This window comes from Aplidium turbinatum, chromosome 3 (genome assembly GCF_918807975.1).
Source record: "Aplidium turbinatum chromosome 3, kaAplTurb1.1, whole genome shotgun sequence".
In the NCBI taxonomy this organism is placed as follows: Eukaryota; Metazoa; Chordata; class Ascidiacea; order Aplousobranchia; family Polyclinidae; genus Aplidium; species Aplidium turbinatum.
The window spans coordinates 132,199-155,398 of record NC_137474.1 but is presented as its reverse complement, the minus strand read 5'-3'; the positions used below and the strand labels follow the sequence as shown (position 1 = coordinate 155,398).

The window sequence follows — 23,200 nt, the reverse complement described above, 5'->3', positions numbered from 1 at the left end:
GATGTTCATTGTTCACGTACGCTATAATGTTAAGGCAAATTGTGTAAAATTCTAAATTCTATTGTGTAAAAATTGTAAAGTGTAAAAATTGTAAAAGTGTAAAATTCTAAAATTGTGTAAAATTCTAAATAAAGCAGAAATCCTGTTATTAGCAGAATGAAAACTAAGTGGATTGCCCATATACTTTTTAATTGTTTTATTTATGTAAAATCTGTCACTTGTCTCAAATAAAACAGTTTTTATACCAGAAAATGCTTCACACATAAAACCTAGGCAAGGTATTGATGTCATAGGTAATTCTGTAGTTTTAACGTACCGTACTAATCATTCTTATACTTTTAGTACTATTTATGTATAACTATATAATGCATTTGACCATTAATTCATAAAATGGTTAACACTTGCTATGTACCCGGATGTACAACTGGATGTAAATCAAGTAGCGAGGTTAAAACTTCTCTGTTCAAATTTCCCAATGATGTTGAACTGAGGAAAAATGGGTGCGAGCAATACCATGAAAAAATTGGAAGTTGATTGATTGATTTTGATATTCCAACTTCTTGCTTTGAACACATTTTGGAACACTCATGCAAGCCATGTTTTTCTGACACATGCTCTCAGTAAGTCAAAAAGTATGTTTACAGTATTTTTTGTTAATCTAAGTAACTGAAGTTACTTTGTTTTATTTCGTTTTGTTAATCGTAAACTAAAATTTTGACTTGTGCAGATAAAATTGATTTATCACATCTTGATACAGCTTCGGTAGAGAGTTTGTCTTGTTAAACCATAGGCATACGAAGCCGAGCAACGTTATCAAGTTTAGCATATTTAAAGATTATTATATTTACAAAAACACAAAACTACGCAACAATTAAATATCGAACGTTTTCGACATCACAAGATGTCCTCTTCAGGAATAACATACATACAACTTTATGTATGTTATTCCTGAAGTTGTATGTATGTTATTCCTGAAAAGGACATCTTGTAATGTCGAAAACGTTCGATATTTAATTGTTGCGTAGTTTTGTGTTTTTGTAAATATAATAATCTCTAAATATGCTAAACTTGATAACGTTGCTCGGCTTCGTATGCCTATGGTTCAATATATATCTTGGTTAAATACACAAACCGTTTTATTGCATGAGATTCTTGAATACTAAACCATAACACAATTGGATAATCGCATGTATCATAAAAAATTTGACAATTGGACTATGCAATTATCCGGTTTTGTCTATTTTATATTGTAATCTAATATGCTTGTTTGCAATATAAAGAAATATGCTTGCTTATCAATTTTGCATGACTGTCATTTACATTAACTTCAGTGTTCTTGAAAGTTGCAATGTATTAACTCTTAAACATATGACACATTTTAAGACATTTTCCATGAATCAACTAGTCGAGGATTGGAATTTTATGCTGAGGATCACCCATCTTTTCTTGAAACCGCTCGATTTATCAAAATGGTGGAGAATTTGTGGAAAGTGATGTTTGTGAAACATCAGTTTAAAGGTTATAGCAACTTCACATAAATATTATATAACATTTTGCTGCAAAGGCACACATGAAGAAGTATATTTGTTTATTCTTAATTGTTTAATTATTTGTGGAGACTGAAGCTTTCTGGCATGTTACCTCCAAAATTTGTATGACTGATTACAAAGAAAAAATATACATATTAGAACACATTATCTTCATAAAGTACTGTCATTACCCAAAGATTATGCTTATGCCGAAATTAGTTGAAGCTTCTTAGATAGATACTACATTTACTCAATGTTTCAGGTAATAAAATACAAGATGATGCTGTCTTTACTTCAACAAGAAGCTTTGCTAGCTGGAGCCAAATTGTCATCCTTAAATTTCCCAGCGATTACAGCAACAAAAGTTGCATTGTCAGTAACTTGGCTGGTTGATTTTGTTAGGATTGTGACATTAGATGACCTATCCACATCTGACATGAATGTGGCATACTATGTTGCTGGGTATATTGACAGAAGCATTTGTCCTCGTAGGAAATGTAATGCTTGCAAGGAACTTCTTGTTGCCGGTCAAGATGACACTTTAGTGGAAGAAAGCAATGAGTGTTGCAAGCTTCTTGCTTTAGCTGATCGTGGTGGTTTATCCAAGCCAACAGAACTATGTTTTATTGTAACCTCTCTTGCAGTGCACCATTATTATGCTGTGTTATTAGAGTGTTAGAGTGGAAAATTAAAAGGAATTTAAAAGGAGGACTGTTCACTATTGGAAATCAACGTAATATTTTTGTTTCCGCTATCATGGAATGCGCAGTGTCTCAGTTTAATTACCTTCTTGTCATCGTATCTTTAAAGTGTGATTCTGGTCATGCAAGCTTTAAAATGATTGTAGAAACTGCTTTCAATTGTGTCGCAAAGAATGAACTTAACATTTTGAAGACATTAAAAAAGATTTGGTTGCTAGTTCATCGCGAAAAATTCAAAAACTACCTTCAAAAAACTAACTGTAAGCAATCATTAAATATATATTGAGAAGAGGTTGCTTGGTTGTAGAAGAACCATATTTATTATACATTGTGTAATTGTTTACTTATGTTATGTACATGACAATGTTTGATATGTGAATATTGTTTATAATGCTCTGATATGTGAAATGTATGCAACATAGCTTTATATAGCCTGTAGCATACAATATGCATAGGCCTATGTCAGTTTATTAATAAATGTCATATAAGCGTTTTGATACATTTATTACTTTATTAGAACGTTGTTGCCATTCTTTAGTGACAATACATTCATATGTTCAAAATTGATGGTGCTGTTCGATGTGACTGCGTATCTACTTAAATTGTGCAGTGACCCTTCTAGTGTTGGCGGATAAGCGGAGTTTCGCGTCCCGTAATATAAAGTCCCTAACTTTCATTAATACAGGAAAGTTTTCCCGATCCATTTTCCGTCTGATGTGTTGAATGAATACAGCATGCTCAGCATCTGCGATCTCAATGCCATACAGTGCATACAGACCATTTAGAATGTTTTTTTCGCCAAAAATGGAAGATCCAGGTGCGAAAGAGGCCGCTGCTCTCATTAATCTATACGTGTCTTCCATAAAGCGGCAGTTTAACTCCGTTTATCTGCCTGTCAAGAATACAGTTCCAAGAATACAGTTCCTTAAATCCTCTTTGCTCTTGACAGCCGACGTTTTTCCCAACGTTGTGGCGACAACAGACTTGTGAAACTTCGAAGGTAGCTTGCTTTCACGAGAAGCAACCACGTCCCAGTTAGTTCTCATGTTTTACCATCAGTTCTTCTGTCAGTTTGAGCACGTCACCAAAGTCACGTTTCGAATCCTCGCGAAAAGTTGCATATGTAGCTTTCAGTGTGAAATAGTGATACTACAGCCAATTCAGTCCACTTGTGTTCTAGTGTTAAGCATTAATATTTTTTTGCATGAATCTGATTTTGGGTGGGCCCATTGTCAATCTGGGTGGGCCTGTAGCCTACCAATCAGGCCCACCCGGTAGATCTGCCCCTGATTCAGTGTATAATTGTATCGCACAGGTACAAATAACACAATATACTTCGAGACTTTCCTTGTCTGTATCAAACTACAGGAATACATGTAAGCTTCATCGAATTCCAGTGTAATTCAGCATAAAGTAGGCTATTTATCCCACATTAGCCTATCCACTAATAAATCAACACACTTTCACAATTCCGTTGCCTGTTCTCACTTCAACCATGGGAAGCACAAGTTGCAAATGCGGACAGGAGCAAACAATGCAACATCAACTCGAATGCCCTGACCTAAAAGCAAGGTGCTCTGCACAGGATTTGGCCGAGTTCAACGATAGAGCAAGAGTTTGCGTGATGCTCTGGGCTGCCTACGGCCGTGTGACACACGATGAAGAAAATCTTTTATCACGAGAACTGCGTTTATATTTACAAGATTGATTATATAGAATTATCCAGAAGGTAGATTGCAAGAAAGATTAACTTTTACGTAACACTGGATCCGAGAAAATACGGAATAAACAACTTACGTCACACTCGCTAGCGCAACACAAGGCATTATGACGCAGCAATAACCAAAGTTTAGGACTTTACTATTGTAGGCTACTTTCTTTCATTTGTCTTCCAGAAACCTCTTATTCAGAACAATCTGGAAGGTTTCAGCTAATCCTGTGATCGTATGTACACTAACATCTTTTCCAAAATGTGGACCTTTTCGGCTCAAAGGGGGGTTCCCGGGAACCCCGAAACCCCCCTGGCTACGGGCCTGAGTCCGAGGATAAAGATTCCAAACCAACCAGAGATAACCAACCAACCAACCGGCTTTACGTTTCGCACTTGGCGCTATAAGACAACGTATTTCTCCGCAGTCGAGTGTAGCAATGACTCATCGATGCTGATATAATATTATGAAACTTGCGTAACTACACGCCTGAGTGCATAAATGATGTCATCGTCTTGCTTGAGTAACAGAGGTACATGGCTTATGATAAATACTAAATAGTGTCTGCCTTCTGAAGTTGTAAGTGCTTTGTTTTTGGGGTCAGGCTATGACCTTCTTGTTGTGTGCGACGCGAACACAACAGGTGCGGTAGTTAATTGCGCCGGTGACGTCACGATTTTCCTAATCCACCCGGCAGGACTGAGCAACTGTTAAAGCACGCCAACTTGAAGAAATCACTCGGTTTCCAATGACTGCTTCGCAGCAATGAAGTTTATACGGTTTTTCTGTCAAGAAATAACACAACATAAGACACTAGTCACAATTCAGCAAGCACAACAGTCGAACTGATAAACGTACCAAATTTGTTGACAAACAGTTCTCAATCCACTGTACGGTACACAAGTTCCACAGGTTGGCCAATGACGCACTGAATAAATAAATTCGCGATGTTACCTTACACAATTGTTACGTAGGCTACCGTACCGTACAACCATTACGCTAGGTCAATAATCATTAAAAAACAAAGAAACGTGGCAATTCACTTGGCCTAGTTAAGATCGGTTTACGAGAATTAATTTCCATTAGGCTGACAAATTATTGGTCAATAATTCAGTAGTAAACATAAATCCACAATTCACGACACAAATCAATCAATCATACAATTCAGAATAATGAACGTACCGGTAGTATGACCGGATCAGTAATGCCAAATGATGCACTTGTACGCGAAGGATCCTATAGTGATTGACTCTGCAATATTTAAGTTTGAAGTATTAGCCTAACAACAATTTACGCACATCAGAGATACGTTACGTTTGTTTACGGTAGACAGTCAACATTCAGCTACAAAAAACATTATTACATCACAAGTACGCTCACCAGTAAGTTGAACTTTGAGATAGCAAGCTGCAAATATGGAATTCAGCCTACACGCAAATAAGTATTACCATAGCAGTTGTCAAACTTAAGTCCTGTAGAAGTACATAACAGAGAAGCAGCTAACAAAGCATAAACATCACTCAATCAATTTTCATTCACAACTACAGTAGCTAACAAGTTCGGCTGGCTGGCAAACTAGCAGCAAAAACGAAAACGTCTCGAAAGTTCTATAGACAATCTCGTGGTGAGTGTTGCCATTTGCAAAGAGCGATAACATAACAATGAAGGGGAAACGACGCTAGGTGGCGAATACACAAATTAACGGGAGTAATGCGGTAAAACGAAAGGCAGGCCTATCAAGGACCTGTTGAAAATCTAACACTTCTTTTTTAGAGGCCTTGTACATGTGCAATTGGAGGTAATGACTGGATGTGATTAATTAAATCTGACAGTAAGCAGAAACTGTGATGTTGTAAGCGACCTGCAATGTTTGTGTGGTCGCGTACCCTGAGCTTGAAGTGAATACACTTTTGCATCAATAGAGTGAGATAGAGAGAAACCTTTTATTTTGTCTGTTGCAAGAATAGTACGGTACAATTATACACAATACGCATACGCACTAAAATAATACCATAGCAAACTAGATACCACAACAGACAGGAAGCAGCAAAACACTACCATACATCAGTCATCGAGTCAGCTGCTTCCCTGTTCTTAATGTGACAAATCTCAAGCATGGGCAATAGAGCGCGTAAGTGTGACGTCATCACGTAGCAACGCCGCCATCTTGGTTCCAAACAACTTTTATCAGCCATTGCAGCAGTATACCGGCTGATCTTCTTTCGTTTGCTATCGTCGTTAACAGAAGCATGGTTCAATGTTTTGTGCCTGATTGCAATCATCAATCCCAAAGGGATAACTGCAACAAATTTTTTCGTTTTCCAAGCAACGAAAAGGAGAAAAAACGCTGGGTGCAACTGATAAGGCGCAAGGACAAAGAGCCTACCACTTCTTCTAGGGTGTGTAGTTGCCATTTTCGTGACAGTGATCGGAAAAATGGGCCTGAAATTTTTGAAAGGAATAAGAACAAGTTGTTTCCTTTAGAAATAAACCCTAGTAAAAAGATTAGATTAGTAGAAGAAGCACAAGCAGCACCCTCTAACATCACCTTGGACCCAGACAATGTTGTTCCAGGTAGGCGTTACCATCTAGGTTAGACTGTTCTGTTTTTTTATGATGCGACAAGCAAAATAAGCTAGTGAAAGAAATTATGAACAAGGTTTATTAAATGTCGTGATACAAGGCTGGGTAATGTCATTTTTAGTATACGGTACCCTACCATATTTTGTTTTTTTTCTTGATTTTACACTTCAGCATGTTATGCTACTTAAGATTATTTTTTCTTGTAGAATCCAGTGAAAATGTTTCCCCTCAAATAGGATCAAGCAGTGCAAGTATCGTATTACAGATCGAAAATGAACAGCTGACAAAAGAATTAAAAGAGGCTAAGAAAAATCTTGAATATAGCAAATTTCACTTCACTGTTAAGAATCATTCACAGAAAGTGTTATGCATGGAGACAGGTCTGCCAACAAGAGAAGTTTTTGATATTGTGGTGCAATATGTGAAACGTTTTGAATGTTCGATTGTGTATTTCAGTGGATGGAAGGTTGTGTCTATATAATATCTATAGAAGATCAAATTTTTATTACTTTAATGAAATTAAGACAAAACTATACCAACTTACATTTGAGCGAACTATTTAATTGCAGTAGCGCAACAATTACCAACATCACTTTAACCTTTATTCATGTTTTATATAAATTGTTGTATAAAGATGTTATGACCACAGTGCCATCAAGGATGAAAAATAAAACTTCTCTTCCAGGTGCCTTCATTTTATTTGGAAACTGCAAAATGGTGATTGACTGCACTGACATTGAAATTGCCAGTCCTGCATTAATGTCTGATCAGAAGCTGACATATTCTAATTACAGGGGCATGAATTCCTTTAAAGTGTTGTTAGGTGTAGCACCAAATGCCGTAATCACCTATGTCAGTGATTTGTATCCTGGGTCAACTTCAGATAAAGCAGTGGTGCAAAAATGTGGGATCCTTCATCATTTTGTTGCAGGTGATTTAATACTTGCTGACAAAGGCTTTTTAATCCAAAACATTGTACCTGATGGAGTATCTGTTAATATTCCTCCATTTCTCAAACATGGCAAGCTAACAGAAAGTGAAATTAAAATTACAAAATGTATTGCTAGATGCCGTATTCATGTTGAACGAGCAAATGCTCGTATCAAAGAATTTAAAATTTTGAAGTTCATACCAGCCCATCTTAGATGTTATGCTGACATTGTAGTTAAGCTGTGTGCTGCTATTGTAAATTTGCAATATCCCTTGATCCAAGAAGTGAAGGACTCATTGGATTTCGAGTAACCTCTGGTTTTATTGTTTATTACTTGCCTGTGTAATTCTGTGTGTGCCTCCATCCATTGAAAGTGTTTGCGTTTAAGTGTTGTAGAATAACTGTCAGTATTGTATTCCTTTCGTATTGATTACCAATCATAATTTGCAATATCCCTTGATCCAAGAAGTGAAGGACTCATTGGATTTCAAGTAACCTCTGGTTTGATTGTTTATTACTTGCCTGTGTAATTCTGTGTGTGCCTCCATCCATTGAAAGTGTTTGCGTTTAAGTGTTGTAGAATAACTGTCAGTATTGTATTCCTTTCGTATTGATTACCAATCATAGTGTTTGTAGGTTCTTACTTACAGACATAGCTGAGCAACAGGTGCTTAGCTATGTCTGTTAACAATACTTTGTATCTATGTATTTTTGCTTAGCAACAACTTGCTAGTTTGTAGTCTTTCCCCTGTACATGTATTTTTCTCACTTTTTGTTTTTTTCTCATGTAATTCCATATAGATGTGTAACATGTGTGCACATCTGAAGTAAATACATAAATATTGCATCTCTCTTAACTATGTGATGTTACCATTGACATGTAGGCCTACTGTTGTAGTCATATTATTCTAGCTTACAGGCATAGTGTGTTTGCCAAACCTGCTTTTTTGCAAACTATTTCTACGTTCTGTTTGAGTTTTAACCAAAACGTTTTACAGATACTGTGATAATGTACTTTTTTATTTTCTATACTGTATGTGTGACTGCTGTATGGCACACTTTCCTTTATGTATGGCTTGCTTAATTTGCATGCTTTTGTATTACCTGGTTTCATAAATGGCCTAAATGATGTGATGTTTTTATTGCATTGATAACCCTTTATCAATTTTGCTCGTGGAAACAGCTGACTGTTTAACATTATTGATACCTTCAATTCCGCAGAACAATGCAATTTTTCAGTTAGAAATTGTAATGTGGTAACTAGGAAGTCACAGTCATGGACAAGTCTGACACCAAACATACTATATACTTCACAAAATGTAACACGAAGCCTACCAATTGTACCATTGCTTCTTATCTCAGAGTAACACTTGCACCAAGAATAACACGCCATAAGTGTTTTATCAGTTAAAAATAATAGACAAGTTTGATGAAGTTTTTTAGGATTATAAATGCCAAACCAAACATTTGTTACAAATCCGGTTTAACAAATGTGGCATCATATCTTTCTTCATTAACGTACCTATGACAAAATTGACAGTGCAAGCTGCAATAAAAGACATAACCTACCACCATGTCAGTGATAAAAACTTGAAAGGTGTACATGGTAAGGTAGTAACATAGATCGCTATGTGTAGTAAGATACAAGTCTGTAGATGTCATTTAACCAAAATCAAAAAATAAACAAAAAACACATATAATGAACAAGTATAGGTACCTAAAGATGTAATACAGTGAGTTTTGCTTGTATCAGCATGATGGTTAATTATTTCACAATTGTAGATTGAACACTCTCATTTTGGGATAATGCTGTGGTAATAGAGGGTTTATTAAACAGGTGTGCCTATCAAGGGTCTGCTACTATTCGGTGAGTCCGATTCGGTTAGTCCGATTCGGTGAGTTCCTAACCTCTAACCCTAAAACGGCAATGATAATTAGGCTACGGTACCCGATAATTTAAAAAAAAAATTGAAAAAATCCCCCATTAAGGGATCGGACTCACCGAATCGGACTCACCAAAACGGGCCATTCCGGCCTATTAAGCATGGTACGATCTTCTGCCACTGCTACACATTCAAGTATTCCGGACCAAATTGGGCTTAATAAGTGAGTGGGCCTAATAACTATAGGCTTAACAAGTAAGCACTATTACGATACTACAAAACTGCCAAGTAGAGAAAATTACATGAAATACAATTACCATCCACTAAAAACCTCAACAGGCTGTTCACCCTTATTGAGATCATCACAAAACAAGCAAAAAAGCACACATAATAAACAAATACTCTTTGAGGCGTTAATAAAGGACTGTTACAATACTACAAAAATGCCAAGTAGAAAAAATTACATGAAATACAATTACCATTCACTAAAAACCTCAACAGGCTGTTTACCCTTATTGAGATCATAAAACAAGCAAAAAAGCACACATAATAAACAAATACTCTTTGAGGCGTTAATAAAGGACTACAGTATTACAATACTACAAAAATGCCAAGTAGAGAAAATTACATGAAATACAATTACCATTCATTGAAAACCTCAACAGGCTGTTTCACCCTTATTGAGATCATCACAAAACAAACAAAAAAGCACACATAATAAACAAATACTATTCGAGGCGTTAATGGGAATACAATAGTCAGTTAGTCACCCTACATCTCAACAACCGGTTAAAAATGTTGGAATCATGTGGGTCTTGTAGAAATCATGCAATTTGGCAATATTATGCTCCCATCTGGGATCACGATTAATTTCTAGCACCACGCATTGAAGAGGGGTCCAGACAACAAAATAACACGACGACCTTCTGGTAATACATAACTGCCCTTGTATTTGGTGCCAGTACTGATGATTCCCCTTGAGTGAATAATTTCCAGCAGAATCTTTCAATAGATAAAAATCTGCACATTTTGTTGCGTCATCGATCTTTGAATTTCTGAATTTGTAAGGACACTTATCACTTAACCTCAACAATATGACTGTTGCTGACTAAACCATCAGGTGAAGCACCCAAGAAGCCTGACTTATGAAGCCACAGACCCGAGGGGTTGACTTCCACCTTCATTATTTCTTGCATTGCATCTATTGCATCTTTCTCATGGTTGATGCCCCAGTTAATCGCTTGCACTCTGCTGAGGTCATATTGATTAAATATCCTTTTTATGAGAGATGGTGTCACACGTTTGGCATTCAATACTATTCCAAAGTTGCTGGCTGTCAATCTTCCCTTTCTCAGCTGGTGCCAAGATGAATTGTCCCTTTGACCTATTGTGAGAGAGTTCACCTTGATGATAGCCTATCTTCTTCTGATACTGGAAGTTGATCTAACAAGTAGTCTGTTTGACAACTACTTTCCACAAACTGCTTTGAAAGAATTATGTCTTCTACAGTTGGTATAAACAACTTTTCAACTTGGGGTTCTGGGGACATTAACCAAGCTAAACCAGTGAACTGTCCATATTTTTTGAGGTTAGAAAATAGCCAATTAGTATCTTCTGCTGTTGTCTCTCTGCTTATCGCTGTGTACTCCCTTGAAGGTGGGTACATTTCCTGTACACTTTTAACCTGAAATTATATTTCAAAAAAGTGAGATTTGGCTTACGGTAGTGACAATTATTCAAATGACAAAGGTGTTAATAGCCATTTATGCATTGTCTGTTAACTACATTATTGTGATTATTTGTAATGCTATCTTGTTTTGCATGTTCAGTAGTAAATATGGAGCTATTGGTCTGATGCAAATAAACAATAATACTACTGTTAATCTCAATACGGCTTCGAGTTCCTAAGCCTGCTACTTTACAACTTAGCTCACACAATTTTACCAGGAATAGAGTTTTCATCCACCGGTACTTACATCTGTTACTGCTTTTGGCTTTTTCCAAGAACATTCTGTATCAGTGCAACTTATGTTGTGAATGGCATGTATCATTAAAGCAGCACTATGGCTGCATTTATATCCGCCCCGTGGACACTCGCATGATGTGGATACAATTACATCTTCTGATAGTTGAACCTGCAACACAAGGATTTTCTGCTTAGACCTAATAAAATGCAGTTAGGTTTATATGTGAATAAAAAAATAACAGTTAACCTCTTGTTATTAAATGTCGTCAGCTGCGTGTTATTTTTTTATTCACTTGTTGATTCATTCATATCAGTTTGTATCCTCTGGGGATCCTTCTTTTGTATCATGGGCCAATCCTATAGATGTTTGCTGGTACACCCCTTCATTTTCTTTGAAGGTTTATATGTGTTTGGGTATTTGCAATAAATTCTGTGTTTGTTTCAACGTGATGTAATGTCAATAAATGATACCGGTAAGTCAAGTACTTACCGAAGCTTTATAAACCTTGTCTTTCATGCTGGCATGTACACTTCCTCTGAGACAACCTTCAAAAAAGTCTATAGACTGGACATGATTTGATTTATAGTGATTTTCTCCACGGTTTATAGATTTAGGTTCATCAGAAAAATACGTTACAAGAGAAGTAATAGAAAACTTAACCATTTTAATCGAGTAACTAGCAAACGAAACCTCAACTAGTAGCGAGTTCTGTAGCGTTGTTAAGGTAAGAATTTATAGTTTGGAACCAGCAAGCGCGTTGCTAGGGATGTGTGACGTCACAGCTTTCGCTCTCTATTACGCTGATACAAGATAGGTTGATGTTTAGTAAAAATGAAAAAAAAAAGAAGTCATGTGCTGCTGCGATCCTTTAGTGTCCAGGGGTTTTATTCAAATTTAAACATTATTTTGGGTGTTTACAAATAATAGAAAAAAAAAACTTTTGAAATCAAAAAACTCTTGTAGCAAGGCCGTTTAAACTTCAGTGCAACCAATAAGAGTTTAAGCCAATAAATAGCAGTGGAGTATATTCAGGGTGTTCAAGGTGTTCACTGAACACCCCAAGAAATCCAGAAAAAAAGAAAATTTCCATCGGTTGTCGATGTTCTTTACTTTCATGATATTCTAACATCTTGCTGCATGCTGATTGCTTTCTTTTCAATTGCAAAACCCGTCCCCTTCTAATTTTAAAACTCCAACGTTTGAGGTCATTGCCTTTAATTTTTTTCGGTCATTACCTTTAAGCTGGGTGTGCACTGACAGCTTGGCGAGTGCTATTTAAAATAAACAATTAAGAAAAATGACGTCACAAGACAGCGAAACCAGCAATGGTTTTAGTTCAGCCAGGGTGTTCACTCGCTGATCTGAACACCTTGGCTCGTCATTGGGGGAATCCCAGGCAATAGCAAGTTTTAGCTTGTTGGATTAGAGTTTGAGGTGATCAGAGTTGTAAACAAGATAAGATAAAATGTTTTTTATGCACCAAGTGCCAGTAAATTAGGACTAGCTTGTCTGAATCTGCAACATAGCTTATGGCAACAGCCAATATCATTGATGCAGCATTATAAAACAAACTTTCACCTGTTTGTTTTTAATTCGCTTGTACATTTCTCAAGGTGTTGCGACCGTGCCTAATCCTTGCATGAAGTAGCCTAAATCATTTCCATCTCGAGCACGTTTAACTTTCGCGTTTTTTCAGACTCCTGCTGTGTTACGGCAAGTAGGCTAATATTATTCGTTTTGATGGTCGGAAATAAAAACTGAACTGAAGTATGTGACTTTAGAAATGCAACTTAATATTTGATATTAATAAGTCTTTCATTCAATAGGTGCTGTCAAATAAATATCTATTTTGTATTCTTCTCCATTCCGACATTATTTTTGTCAGTTCTGTTCATGTTCAGAATTTGTGCTGAAAATGCTCTCAGAACGCACCAAATTCAATGTTATTTTTAAAAATTTTCTGGGGGAGGCCCCCCAGACTCCCTGCTGTTGCTTTGCCGTCACTGAACACCCTGTCAAAGTGGTCACGGTACGCCACTGATAAATAGTAGCCTACAAACAAAACATTTTCTGGACAGTAGTAGGCCTACAAAATAATTACCATTCAAAAAAGGTATAGGCTTATTGTTCTAAAATAAAAGCAATGGCTGAGTTAATGTGACCTGTTAAGCTTCATGAAACTAGCTCAAATTGATACAGAGTTAAATGAAGAAGTGTAGCCTAATGGCCAGTAATGGGCATGGTAGAGCAGGAAGTTGCGAAGAATCAAGAGTTATTGAAGGAGATGACTTACAGAGTGAACAAGATTTGAACTCAACTGAACTGAAGATGACAATGATTGTTGCAAATGGATGCAACTTAATTTGTACCATGAACAATTTGTACCGTCAGTTCGTAGGCCTTGAAAAAAATCGAGAGAAAAAAATAAAAAAGCCGAAGTCGCTGATCGCACTTTCCGCAAACATTTTAAAATTTTCCGCAAACAGACAAAAACTCTTAGGATCATTACCAGAAGTTTTTAAATGTTTGCGGAAACTCCGATCAACCTTAACCCCTCCCCCTTTTAAAATGTTTGCGGAAACTCCGATCAACACTAACCCTAACCCTTTTAAAATGTTTACGGAAACTGCGATCAGCGACTTCGGCAAACTCTTAGGATCATTAGGGGAAGGAAAGGTAATTTGATACACTTTTAACATTTTTGCCTGTTAACTGAAAATTACGTGACACAAACGATTGGTTTTAAGCTGAAATGAAAGTCTGATCCCTTACACACTTTTTAAAAACATTTTCACTTTTCTATTTTTGTTACTTTTTTTTAATTGAAATTTTAAAAACATCACTCAAATGTATCAATTTATCTTCCACGGAAGGTAAATTGATACACCCGGAAGGTAATTTGATGCAGTAAAGCTAACACAGAAATCCCCTTTGACAGCAAAGCAATAAATGAAAATTTAATATGTGGTTGGCTTGCTTGGGTGCAAGGAGACCTGTTGAGGCTCATGTGTACGGCAAAGCTTCTGCTGCAGTATGGACATGGGAAGGATGATTGGCTGGAGTTCTTATTCAAGGGAGGTGCTATGCGCTGTTCTCATTTTTTGACAGTAGATTGCGTGTAGGCCTACAAAAGCCTATATAATAGTTGTTTCCCAAAGTAGCAGGTCTAGTTAATAAAGAACAACTTTATTAAATCAACTAGATCAATGACAACATTTATAACAGTCACAAAAATAAATTTAACATGCTGTATCAATTTACCTTCTCCACATGTATCAATTTACCTTTTTCAAGAAAAGTTATAAAATTCTGATTTTTGTATGCTTGGATGCCTTGCATAGCATTGCAGAAAAAACGTGACATGCCCTTGAAGCCTTATCAATGAACTGTCAAATGAGTTTGGTTTCATCTTTCAGGAACTTTTCTTTAATTTTCCAGACGGAAATAATCATGAGTTACATAAAAATTTACGAAAATATTCAAAAAACACACTTTTACAATTTTATGCCACAAAAGCACGAGTTTGATGCTTGGTGCAATTTTTGTAGGCATTATTTTCACATATCTTCCACCTAATGACAATATTTTTGACTAATATTTTTTTTAAATTTCTGTAGGGGGGTGTATTAAATTACCTTCCGTATCAAATTACCTTCCCTTCCCCTACCGGAAATTTTAAAATGTTCGCAGGAACTGCGGAAAAAAGGAAACTGCGATCAGCGATGTTCTATTTTTTTCTCTCGATCTTTTCAGTTTGTTTGTTTGCAGATACCGATACTCCGATACCCTAACCCTTTTAAAATATTTGCGGAAACTGCAATCAGCGACTTCGGCTTTTATTAATTTTTTCTCTCGATCTTTTCAAAGTACGAACTGACGATACGAATTGTTCATGGTACGAATTAGGTTGCACCGTTGCAAACTGTATAGCCTAAATTGCAAACTCGTTTTTAGGAACAATATCCGTGTAGAATCAAGGTTAACATGACGTCACAAAACGGACGCAACTACTACATAAGGGGTGAAAAAAAGGATGCTGAAAAGCGGCGGAATGAAGGTGATAAGGCGGAATGGATATGGATTTTTTGACAATTTTACTGTGTTTTTACAATAAAAACATTAAACCAACGTCGAGTGTTGAATATAACTACCTAGAATGACATAAAATTTATCAAATTGCATCAATTCAACCAAAAATTTACCCAATTTCACTTTAAAAATATGAAACGTTTCCAACTAAATGTGTTGTAACTATCTAATTTCTGCTCGCATTTTAATTTTTACAATAAAAGTACCAATCTAACGCAACTGCAAAGAGTATGTCTTGCTTTATGCACGTGGAAAGTTTCAGGCTTATATCTTATTATACAAAACGGGCAATCGTCGTTCAAACGTAACCGCTGGGCGACACTTTTTTCCAATGCGTTGTAAAGGCGAATCGATCCTTATTCAGTATAAGCCACCCCCTGCTTGCAGTGATCGGTAAATAGTGCTTCCACTAAACTTGCTGTAGTTTTCTCGTAACTGCTCGGATTTTAACAATTTTACCATCGCTGGAAAGCAGGATCATACATATATACGAATCAATTAAACAGTAGCACAAAATAAGTACTAGCTTTATCTTGTGATAACTTAAACTTCACAAACTTGTATCGATTCTCAGCAACTTAATTTTTACAATAAATCATTAAATCTTTGCAAACTAAAAGAATATTGTTCCAGACAATTGTTCACCTAATCAAACGTCATATAAAAACCGTTCAAGTCTACTGAATATTACGTCATGGAAGTTGCTAGAAAATGTGCCAAAATTGCACCATCGTTCGTAGACTTGTGTCAAACCTGTTTAAACCTGTTTCAGTTTGAAACCTGTTTAAACATGAAACATGGCATCAGCCTCTTGAACACCTGTTTGAATGACTTCATAATTGTCTTTCACTATTGCGTCACAGTACTGCATACGTGAATTTGAGATATTGATATCTATTCTGGTCATTCGTGAAATGGTTGCTTGAGAGTTAGTCGCACATTTAACTGTTTGCTTAGTGCTTGCTAGCTGGACAAAAATTCCGTCTTTATCTAAGTAGTTTGTATTGTAGTGACAGTTTTTAGAGGTGTACGCGTTGCATCCCGATTTCGATAGCCGCGGGCTAATTTTACAGGAATACACTTTTTGAAAAGACGTTTCGAAGAAGTGTTTCTTTTTCGGTCACTACATACAGACGAACGGATCCGGAAACTTTATGTTACAATTTTCCCACGAAGAGATTATGGTTTACCGCTGTGACCAAATATGTCTTGCTTTATGCACGTGGAAAGTTTCAGGTTTATATCTTATCTATAAAACGGGCAATCGTCGTTCAAACGTAGCCGCTCTGCGACACTTTTTTCCAATGCATTGTAAAGGCGAATCGATCCTTATTCAGTATAAGCCCCCCCCCCCCCCCTGTTTGCTGTGAACGGTAAATAATGCTTCTACTAAACTTGCTGTAGTTTCCTCGTTTCTGCTCGGATTTTAACAATTTTGCCATCGTTGGAAAGTAGGCTACAATTGTATGTCTACCCGAATCAATTCAATGCAAGCACAAAGTAAGTAGCCTACCGGTACTGTACTAACTTTATCTTGTGATAACTGAAACTTCACCAACTTGTACCGATTCTCAGCAATTTAATTTTTACAATAAAATCATTAATCTTTTGCAAATGGAAAGAGTAGCCTATGTCTTGCTTTATGCACCTCAAAAGTTTCAGATTTATATCTAATCTACCAAACGAGCAATCGTCGTTCAAACTTAACCGCCCAGAAAATCTTTTTTTCAATGCATTGCAAAGACGAATCGATCCTTATTCAGTAAGCTATACGCCACCCCCTGTTTGCAGTGATCGGTAAATAGTGCATCCACTAAACTTGCTGTAGTTTTCTCGTTTCTGCTCGGATTTTAACAACTTTGCCATCGTTGCAAAGCACGATCATACATCTACACGAATCAATTGGCTACAAATCCAAATAATTTTAAAATTTAAAATTGATCAAGCTTCCATAAGGTTTTAATGCTGCAAGCTGCAAGCGATCAAGCTGCCATAGCAGACACATATGTTTTGTTTGTGTGGGTAGGAAGCAGTAGCATAGCCAGGAATTTTGAAAGGGAGGGGGGGCTTTTGATGATCGACGGGCGAAGGCCGACGGCGTGTTTAACAATGGCGACATCCAGCGGCAGAGGGTTTGGGGAGCCTCCCCCATAAAATTTTGAAAAATTAATTTGAATTTGCTGCATTCTGACAGCATTTTGAACAAAAATGTCCGATGGCATGGCAAAAGGATAAGATGATGTTTTCTTAGGCATTTTTTGGTAATAGAGCTAAGTCGCTATGTTTTCTTGTTGCGAATTCCTGGTTGAGATATTTGAATGTTTGGTATTGGCAAAACTCGCTCTTTTAATGCAGTTTCGTTTAAAACTAGGCAAACGTTGTTTTAGAGATATAAAGACTGAAAGCATCATTTTCAATATCGTGACATCACACTCGTGCTAAAGGGGGGGTTGTAACCCCCAAACCCCCCTCCCCTTGGCTACAGAACTGGTAGGAAGGCTATGAGCTACCCTTAAAACAATCCCAATTCGAAGGGTTTAAATTGTGTTGCGTGTTCTTTGAACAGGACGAATGACAAAAACGGCTAGCATCTTGCTCTTTTCCTAGATGTGAGATGTATCAGTGTTGTCCAAATACGAAAGACGATTGCTCGCTTTATAGACAAGACATAAACCTGAACTTTTCAGTTGCATAAAGCAAGACCTACCCTTTCCATTTGCAAAAGATTAATGATTTTATTGTAAAAATTAAACAGGGATATCTAGAGAAGGGGATATGAAGGCTAGCAGCGATTGCCTTATTCTCATGACACTACCAGGGCGGTAGTTTGTAGTGCTTTAAACATGTGGTTCTTATTAAAATCGCAAAAAGTTTTGTAGTGCACCTGGTACAATGAGCTACAGAAGACAGTTAGCAAATGTTACGTAGAGCATATTTAAAGAATACTTGTTTACAAAGACAGTTGAAAAGTTACCAGTAAGCTGTTTTTTTTTTTAACAAAGCCTTTGCAGTAGGCTAGATGTAAAGAAAGCATATGGGTAGTTGAATTAACAAGCAACCATGAGCATGCTGTGAATATCCAGGCCTGATGCTAATAGCGCAATGCAAGTTATCATAACAAGATTTATTAAACTACTATCGGTGCCAATTGTCATTTTACGATAAACACAGATTATTTACGATAAACGAAATCCCTTCTATTGTCAGACGTAATAAAAGCCTTCGTATCCCCTTCTTTAGATATCCCTGAAATTAAATTGCTGAGAATCGTTACAAGTTGGTAAAGTTTAAGTTATCACAAGATAAAGTTAGTACTTACTTTGTGCTTGTGTTTAATTGATTCGGGTAGATATATATTTGTACTTTCCAACGATGGCAAAATTGTTAAAATCCGAGCAGAAATGAGAAAGCTACAACACTTTCAGTGGAAGGACTATTTACCGATCACTGCAAACAGGGGTAGCTTATACTGAATAAGGATCGATTCGCCTTTACAATGCATTGGAAAAAAGCTTCGCTGGGCGGTTAAGTTTGAACGACGATTGCTTGTTTGGTAGATGAGATATTAATCTAAAACTTTCCAGGTGCATAAAGCAAGACATGGTCTTTCCATCTGCAAAAGATTAATAATTTTATTGTAAAAATTAAATTGCTGAGAATCGGTACAAATTGGTGAAGTTTACGTTATTACAAGATAAAGATAGTACTTGTTCTGGATTTGTAGCTAATTGATTCGTATAGATATATGGTCTTGCTTTGCAACGATGACAAAATTGTTGAAATCCGAGCAGAAACGAGAAAACTACAGCAAGTTTAGTAGAAGCATTATTTACTGTTCACTACAAACAGGGGGTGGCTTGTAGCCTACTGAATAAGGATCGATTCGCCTTTACAATGCATTGGAAAAAAGTGTCGCAGAGCGGCTACGTTTGAACGACAATTGCCCGTTTTATAGATAAGATATAAACCTGAAACTTTTCAGGTGCATAAAGCAAGACATATTCTTTTAGTTTGCAAAGATTTAATGATTTTATTGTAAAAATTAAGTTGCTGAGTATCGTTACAAGTTGGTGAAGTTTAAGTTATCACAAGATAAAGCTATACTTATTTTGTGCTACTGTTTAATTGATTCGTGTAGATGTATGATCGTGCTTTCCAACGATGGTAAAATTGTTAAAATCCGAGCAGTTACGAAAAAACTACAGCAAGTTTAGTGGAAGCATTATTTGTCGATCACTGCAAACAGGAGGTGGCTTATACTGAATAAGGATCGATTCGCCTTTACAATGCATTGGAAAAAAGTGTCGCTCAGCGGTTACGTTTGAACGACGATTGCCCGTTTTGTAGATAAGATATAAGCCTGAAACTTTCTACGTGCATAAAGCAAGACATACTCTTTGCAGTTGCGTTAGATTGGTACTTTTATTGTAAAAATTAAAATGCGAGCAGAAATTAGATAGCTACAACACATTTTGTTTGAGATAATTATTAAAATAAAGTTCAACCAGCCTCATGTTTAAAAAGAATATATATTTCGCTACATAATGAGCATTTTCAGTTCTTATTCAAATAGAATCAACAAATACAACACATTTAGTTCATAGACATCTTATTATAACTAGACCGCGCATCGTCACTTCTCTCGTTTACGATTTTTGAAGAAAGCAGGTTCAGACGTCAGCCATTATTAGTGTACCTATTCCGCGCGTTTGCCAATGCTTTTGTAGGGACCCGTAATGAATTTTCATTGTTTTGAATTCAATTCAATTTATTTTTCCTTGTCAGAATGCAAAAGAAATGATATTGTGAAAAAGAAATACAGGAACAAAACCAACAAAAGGAAAAGGTGGCAAAACTATAATGGTTTAAGACGTGCATGAAAGGATCTAATATTGCGGTATATGAATCGATAAATATACAGTAGTTAAGCACGGCCACCAAACCTGATACTTTAAAACAAGTAGAAGTAGATGAGTTAATTAGTTAAGAATCAGTCGCCTCCTCGTTCCTGAAACAACTGGAGCGCCAATTCTTAAAGCAATGAGAACACGACTGAACACAACTTAACTTTCTACAAAATGTAATTCTCCTATAATATTTGCGTTTCTTAAAAAACTCAGTTGTTGTGAACAAATAATTGACAAAACAAATAGTTTTCTATGCAACAACACAACCGCAGCTTTTACCAGGATTCTGTTCAATAGAGATTGATGGCTTTCGATTTTCTCCGTTGTAGCAAAACGTTGCATTATGACGTAAATTCGTGTGATTTCATCAATAATAACTTTTAAAGAAATAGCTTCAGTTTCAAGTTGCTGTGAAATAACAACTAATAAATATCTCCGCAATTCACCTAGTATGACGAAATCTTTATATGATTTCACCTTTGCTGTTCTACAATCGCAAACATATTGTTGGAATTTGTTAATTTTAAATTACGTAATTGCTTGCTTTTTCTTTTATTTTGAAAGTGCTTTATATACCTCCGCACAAACAAGTTTTACATATAATATAGTAGGCCTATAGTATAGTATGACAATTACGATAATTCTTACGTTTCAAATTCAAAAATCTATTCATTCTAAAAAAACGCTAGTTCAAAAATTAGTGTTTCAAATTCTGGGGTTAATAAAATTTCATTAAAAACCTTAAACCCCTGGACTTTGGATATGGCGTGCTGTGCATAATGGATGTAGCAAACGAAGAAAATACAATTCAGATGATAAAAAGAGTAGCAGTGAAGGCAGCGAGGATGAAGAATCAATAGCGAAGAGAACATTTCCGCGTTCATTTCACAGGTATGGAAATATTGTGATACTTTTAGCGAGCTATGAGAAAATAGAAAATACTAGTATTGTAACGATAACACTGGTTGGTTGGTTTTGAATCTTTATCCTCGGACTGACACTGACTAATTTCTTTTCCTTCTAGGCGGAGATTTTTGTAATTTTTTTGTTATATTTTGGACAAAAATTGTGGCGCTTTTCTTATAAAAAAACAAAACAAATGTGAAATCGGGCTTTCAATATATAGCCTAGCTACTACATTAGCCTATAACGTATCATGCTATTTTACGTTGCTTAGATTTCCAACCAATGAAGAACGAAGAAAATTATGGATTGCGAACGTCAAGCGTGCCAATTGGACACCTTCTAAACACACATTTATTTGTTCTGATCATTTCAAGGAAGAGTTCATGTATCGCTGTGGTGAGCGAGTGACTTTACGAGACAACGCTGTCCCCACTCGTTTTAAGGCATTTCCAAAGCATTTGAACAAGGTAATCATTTGAAAAACGTACGAAAAGTTAACTGCCGCAATGGGCTTAAATAAAAACACGACTATTATTATTATGATTATGCGCACTGTTGGCCAATGATAGGCTATTTTTGAATTTAGTTCCTGTTTTCAAATAGCCTATAGCCAACCTTGTATTTTGTATCTGCTTAATGAAGACAGACGCTTAGGCCTATGTGCATTGCGACTTGTAGGCTATGCAAGACGCATAAACATAACTCCAAATAAATAAAATTATTTGTAGAGTGACATATTGTGAATTTTAATTGGTTATATAGGCTACCATGAGATCGCATAAGCTCTGTCGAGTAGAGGGGTTCAAGCAGACGTAATCCTAATCTGCCACCATTGAGACATGGAACATTGGGGGGCCGAGTAGTTAAAATATCAGACTTGTCTGGCTGTAGACACCAGGAGGTCTGGGTTCGAAACCTGAGTCTGTCTGATGTGCTCTAAGAAGAGCGAAACCGGTCACGGAATCCTTGTTCACTTGAAATAATGTGATTTGAAAGCTGGGATGCTTAGACATGATAATATTTTCATAAAAAATTACGATTGGTATGCTTGTAAATTTTATGCTTATAAAATTAAAACGATGTAACTTCAAAACTTTTTTTGAAAAATGAGACTTGGTTTTAATAAACGTTATGCTTATACAACTTTAAAATCAATGCAAGCTACTTTGCTTTAAGCTGCACATGCTGTGGAGTTCCCAGTACGGTAGCCTACCGCTATTTGCTGTTTCCAATAGCTTTTATGTCTGCTTTGTTGTTGCTTTTTTTTCTTGAGAGTTAAATATTGTATTGTTGAGACATGATTACCCTGCAGTTTAGGCAAGCTAAAATATGTCTTTTGTAGGTGACCAAAACAAGACCTTCGCCTTCGAAACGGAGGAAGAGTATATTACCTTTAATGGTCCGCGATACTGGAGAAGATCTTCCTAATGCCTATGAGGTTGTCCAGCATGATCACAGATACTTCATACAGGACTCACCACGGAAACTAAAAAAATTAACCAACGAAGCAAACGAGAGATGCAATGAGCTTCAGAAGAAATTGAAAGTATCAAATCAAAAGACTAGACGACTGCAAGTTAAAGTTTCATCTTTAAAAGAACTTACATCATTGCTTCGAGACAAAAACATGATTTCTTTACGTTGTACGGATGCATTGCATCATTCTCTTTCCGGAGTATCTCGTGATATTGTGAAGGGAATGTTTTCAGGGAAAACTGGAAAAGGTTTCAAGTACTCCAGTGAATTGCCATCGTTTGCCTTAACATTACAATTTTATTCTGCTAAGCCATATGAATATGTGAGGCAAACATTCAATTTAGTATTACCGCACCAGTCCCAAATCAGGAAATGGTATGGCAAAAGTCGCTGCTGAACCTGGATTTGTAAAACCTGCATTTGATGCAATTAGTGAAAAAGTAAAACATGCACACGAAAACCACAGGTCCGTTATATGTTCATTGGTACTAGATGAAATGGCTATTAAAAAGCATGTTG

General features: G+C 36.4%; 3 protein-coding genes and 1 long non-coding RNA gene across 5 annotated transcripts; 3 read left to right on the top strand and 1 right to left on the bottom strand.

The window, feature by feature from the left end:
* The first annotated feature begins 310 nt into the window (after positions 1–310).
* LOC145767276 (uncharacterized) lies at positions 311–2,840 on the top strand. 2 transcript variants are annotated; one of them, XR_014288754.1, is made up of 3 exons: positions 311–620; positions 1,384–1,518; positions 1,792–2,840. It is a non-coding gene; the product is annotated as an uncharacterized LOC145767276 (long non-coding RNA). The 2 variants fall into 2 exon arrangements; XR_014288753.1 differs by having other exon boundaries at positions 312–620; positions 1,932–2,840.
* Positions 2,841–7,161: 4,321 nt separating this feature from the next.
* LOC145765991 (uncharacterized) lies at positions 7,162–7,764 on the top strand. The gene has a single exon (XM_082577644.1). It carries the CDS (start codon positions 7,162–7,164, stop codon positions 7,762–7,764), a length of 603 nt encoding a protein of 200 aa, XP_082433770.1.
* Positions 7,765–10,114: 2,350 nt separating this feature from the next.
* Positions 10,115–11,966, bottom strand: LOC145765990 (uncharacterized). Its single transcript, XM_082577643.1, has 4 exons — positions 11,793–11,966; positions 11,313–11,471; positions 10,740–11,020; positions 10,115–10,421 (listed from the first exon to the last, which is right to left on the bottom strand). The coding sequence occupies exons 1-4, from the start codon at positions 11,964–11,966 to the stop codon at positions 10,115–10,117; spliced, it is 921 nt and encodes a 306-aa protein (XP_082433769.1).
* Positions 11,967–21,151: 9,185 nt separating this feature from the next.
* LOC145765989 (uncharacterized) lies at positions 21,152–23,078 on the top strand. The gene is made up of 3 exons (XM_082577642.1): positions 21,152–21,190; positions 21,477–21,672; positions 22,548–23,078. The coding sequence occupies exons 2-3, from the start codon at positions 21,589–21,591 to the stop codon at positions 23,076–23,078; spliced, it is 615 nt and encodes a 204-aa protein (XP_082433768.1). The 5' UTR covers positions 21,152–21,190; positions 21,477–21,588.
* The last annotated feature ends 122 nt before the right edge of the window (positions 23,079–23,200 follow it).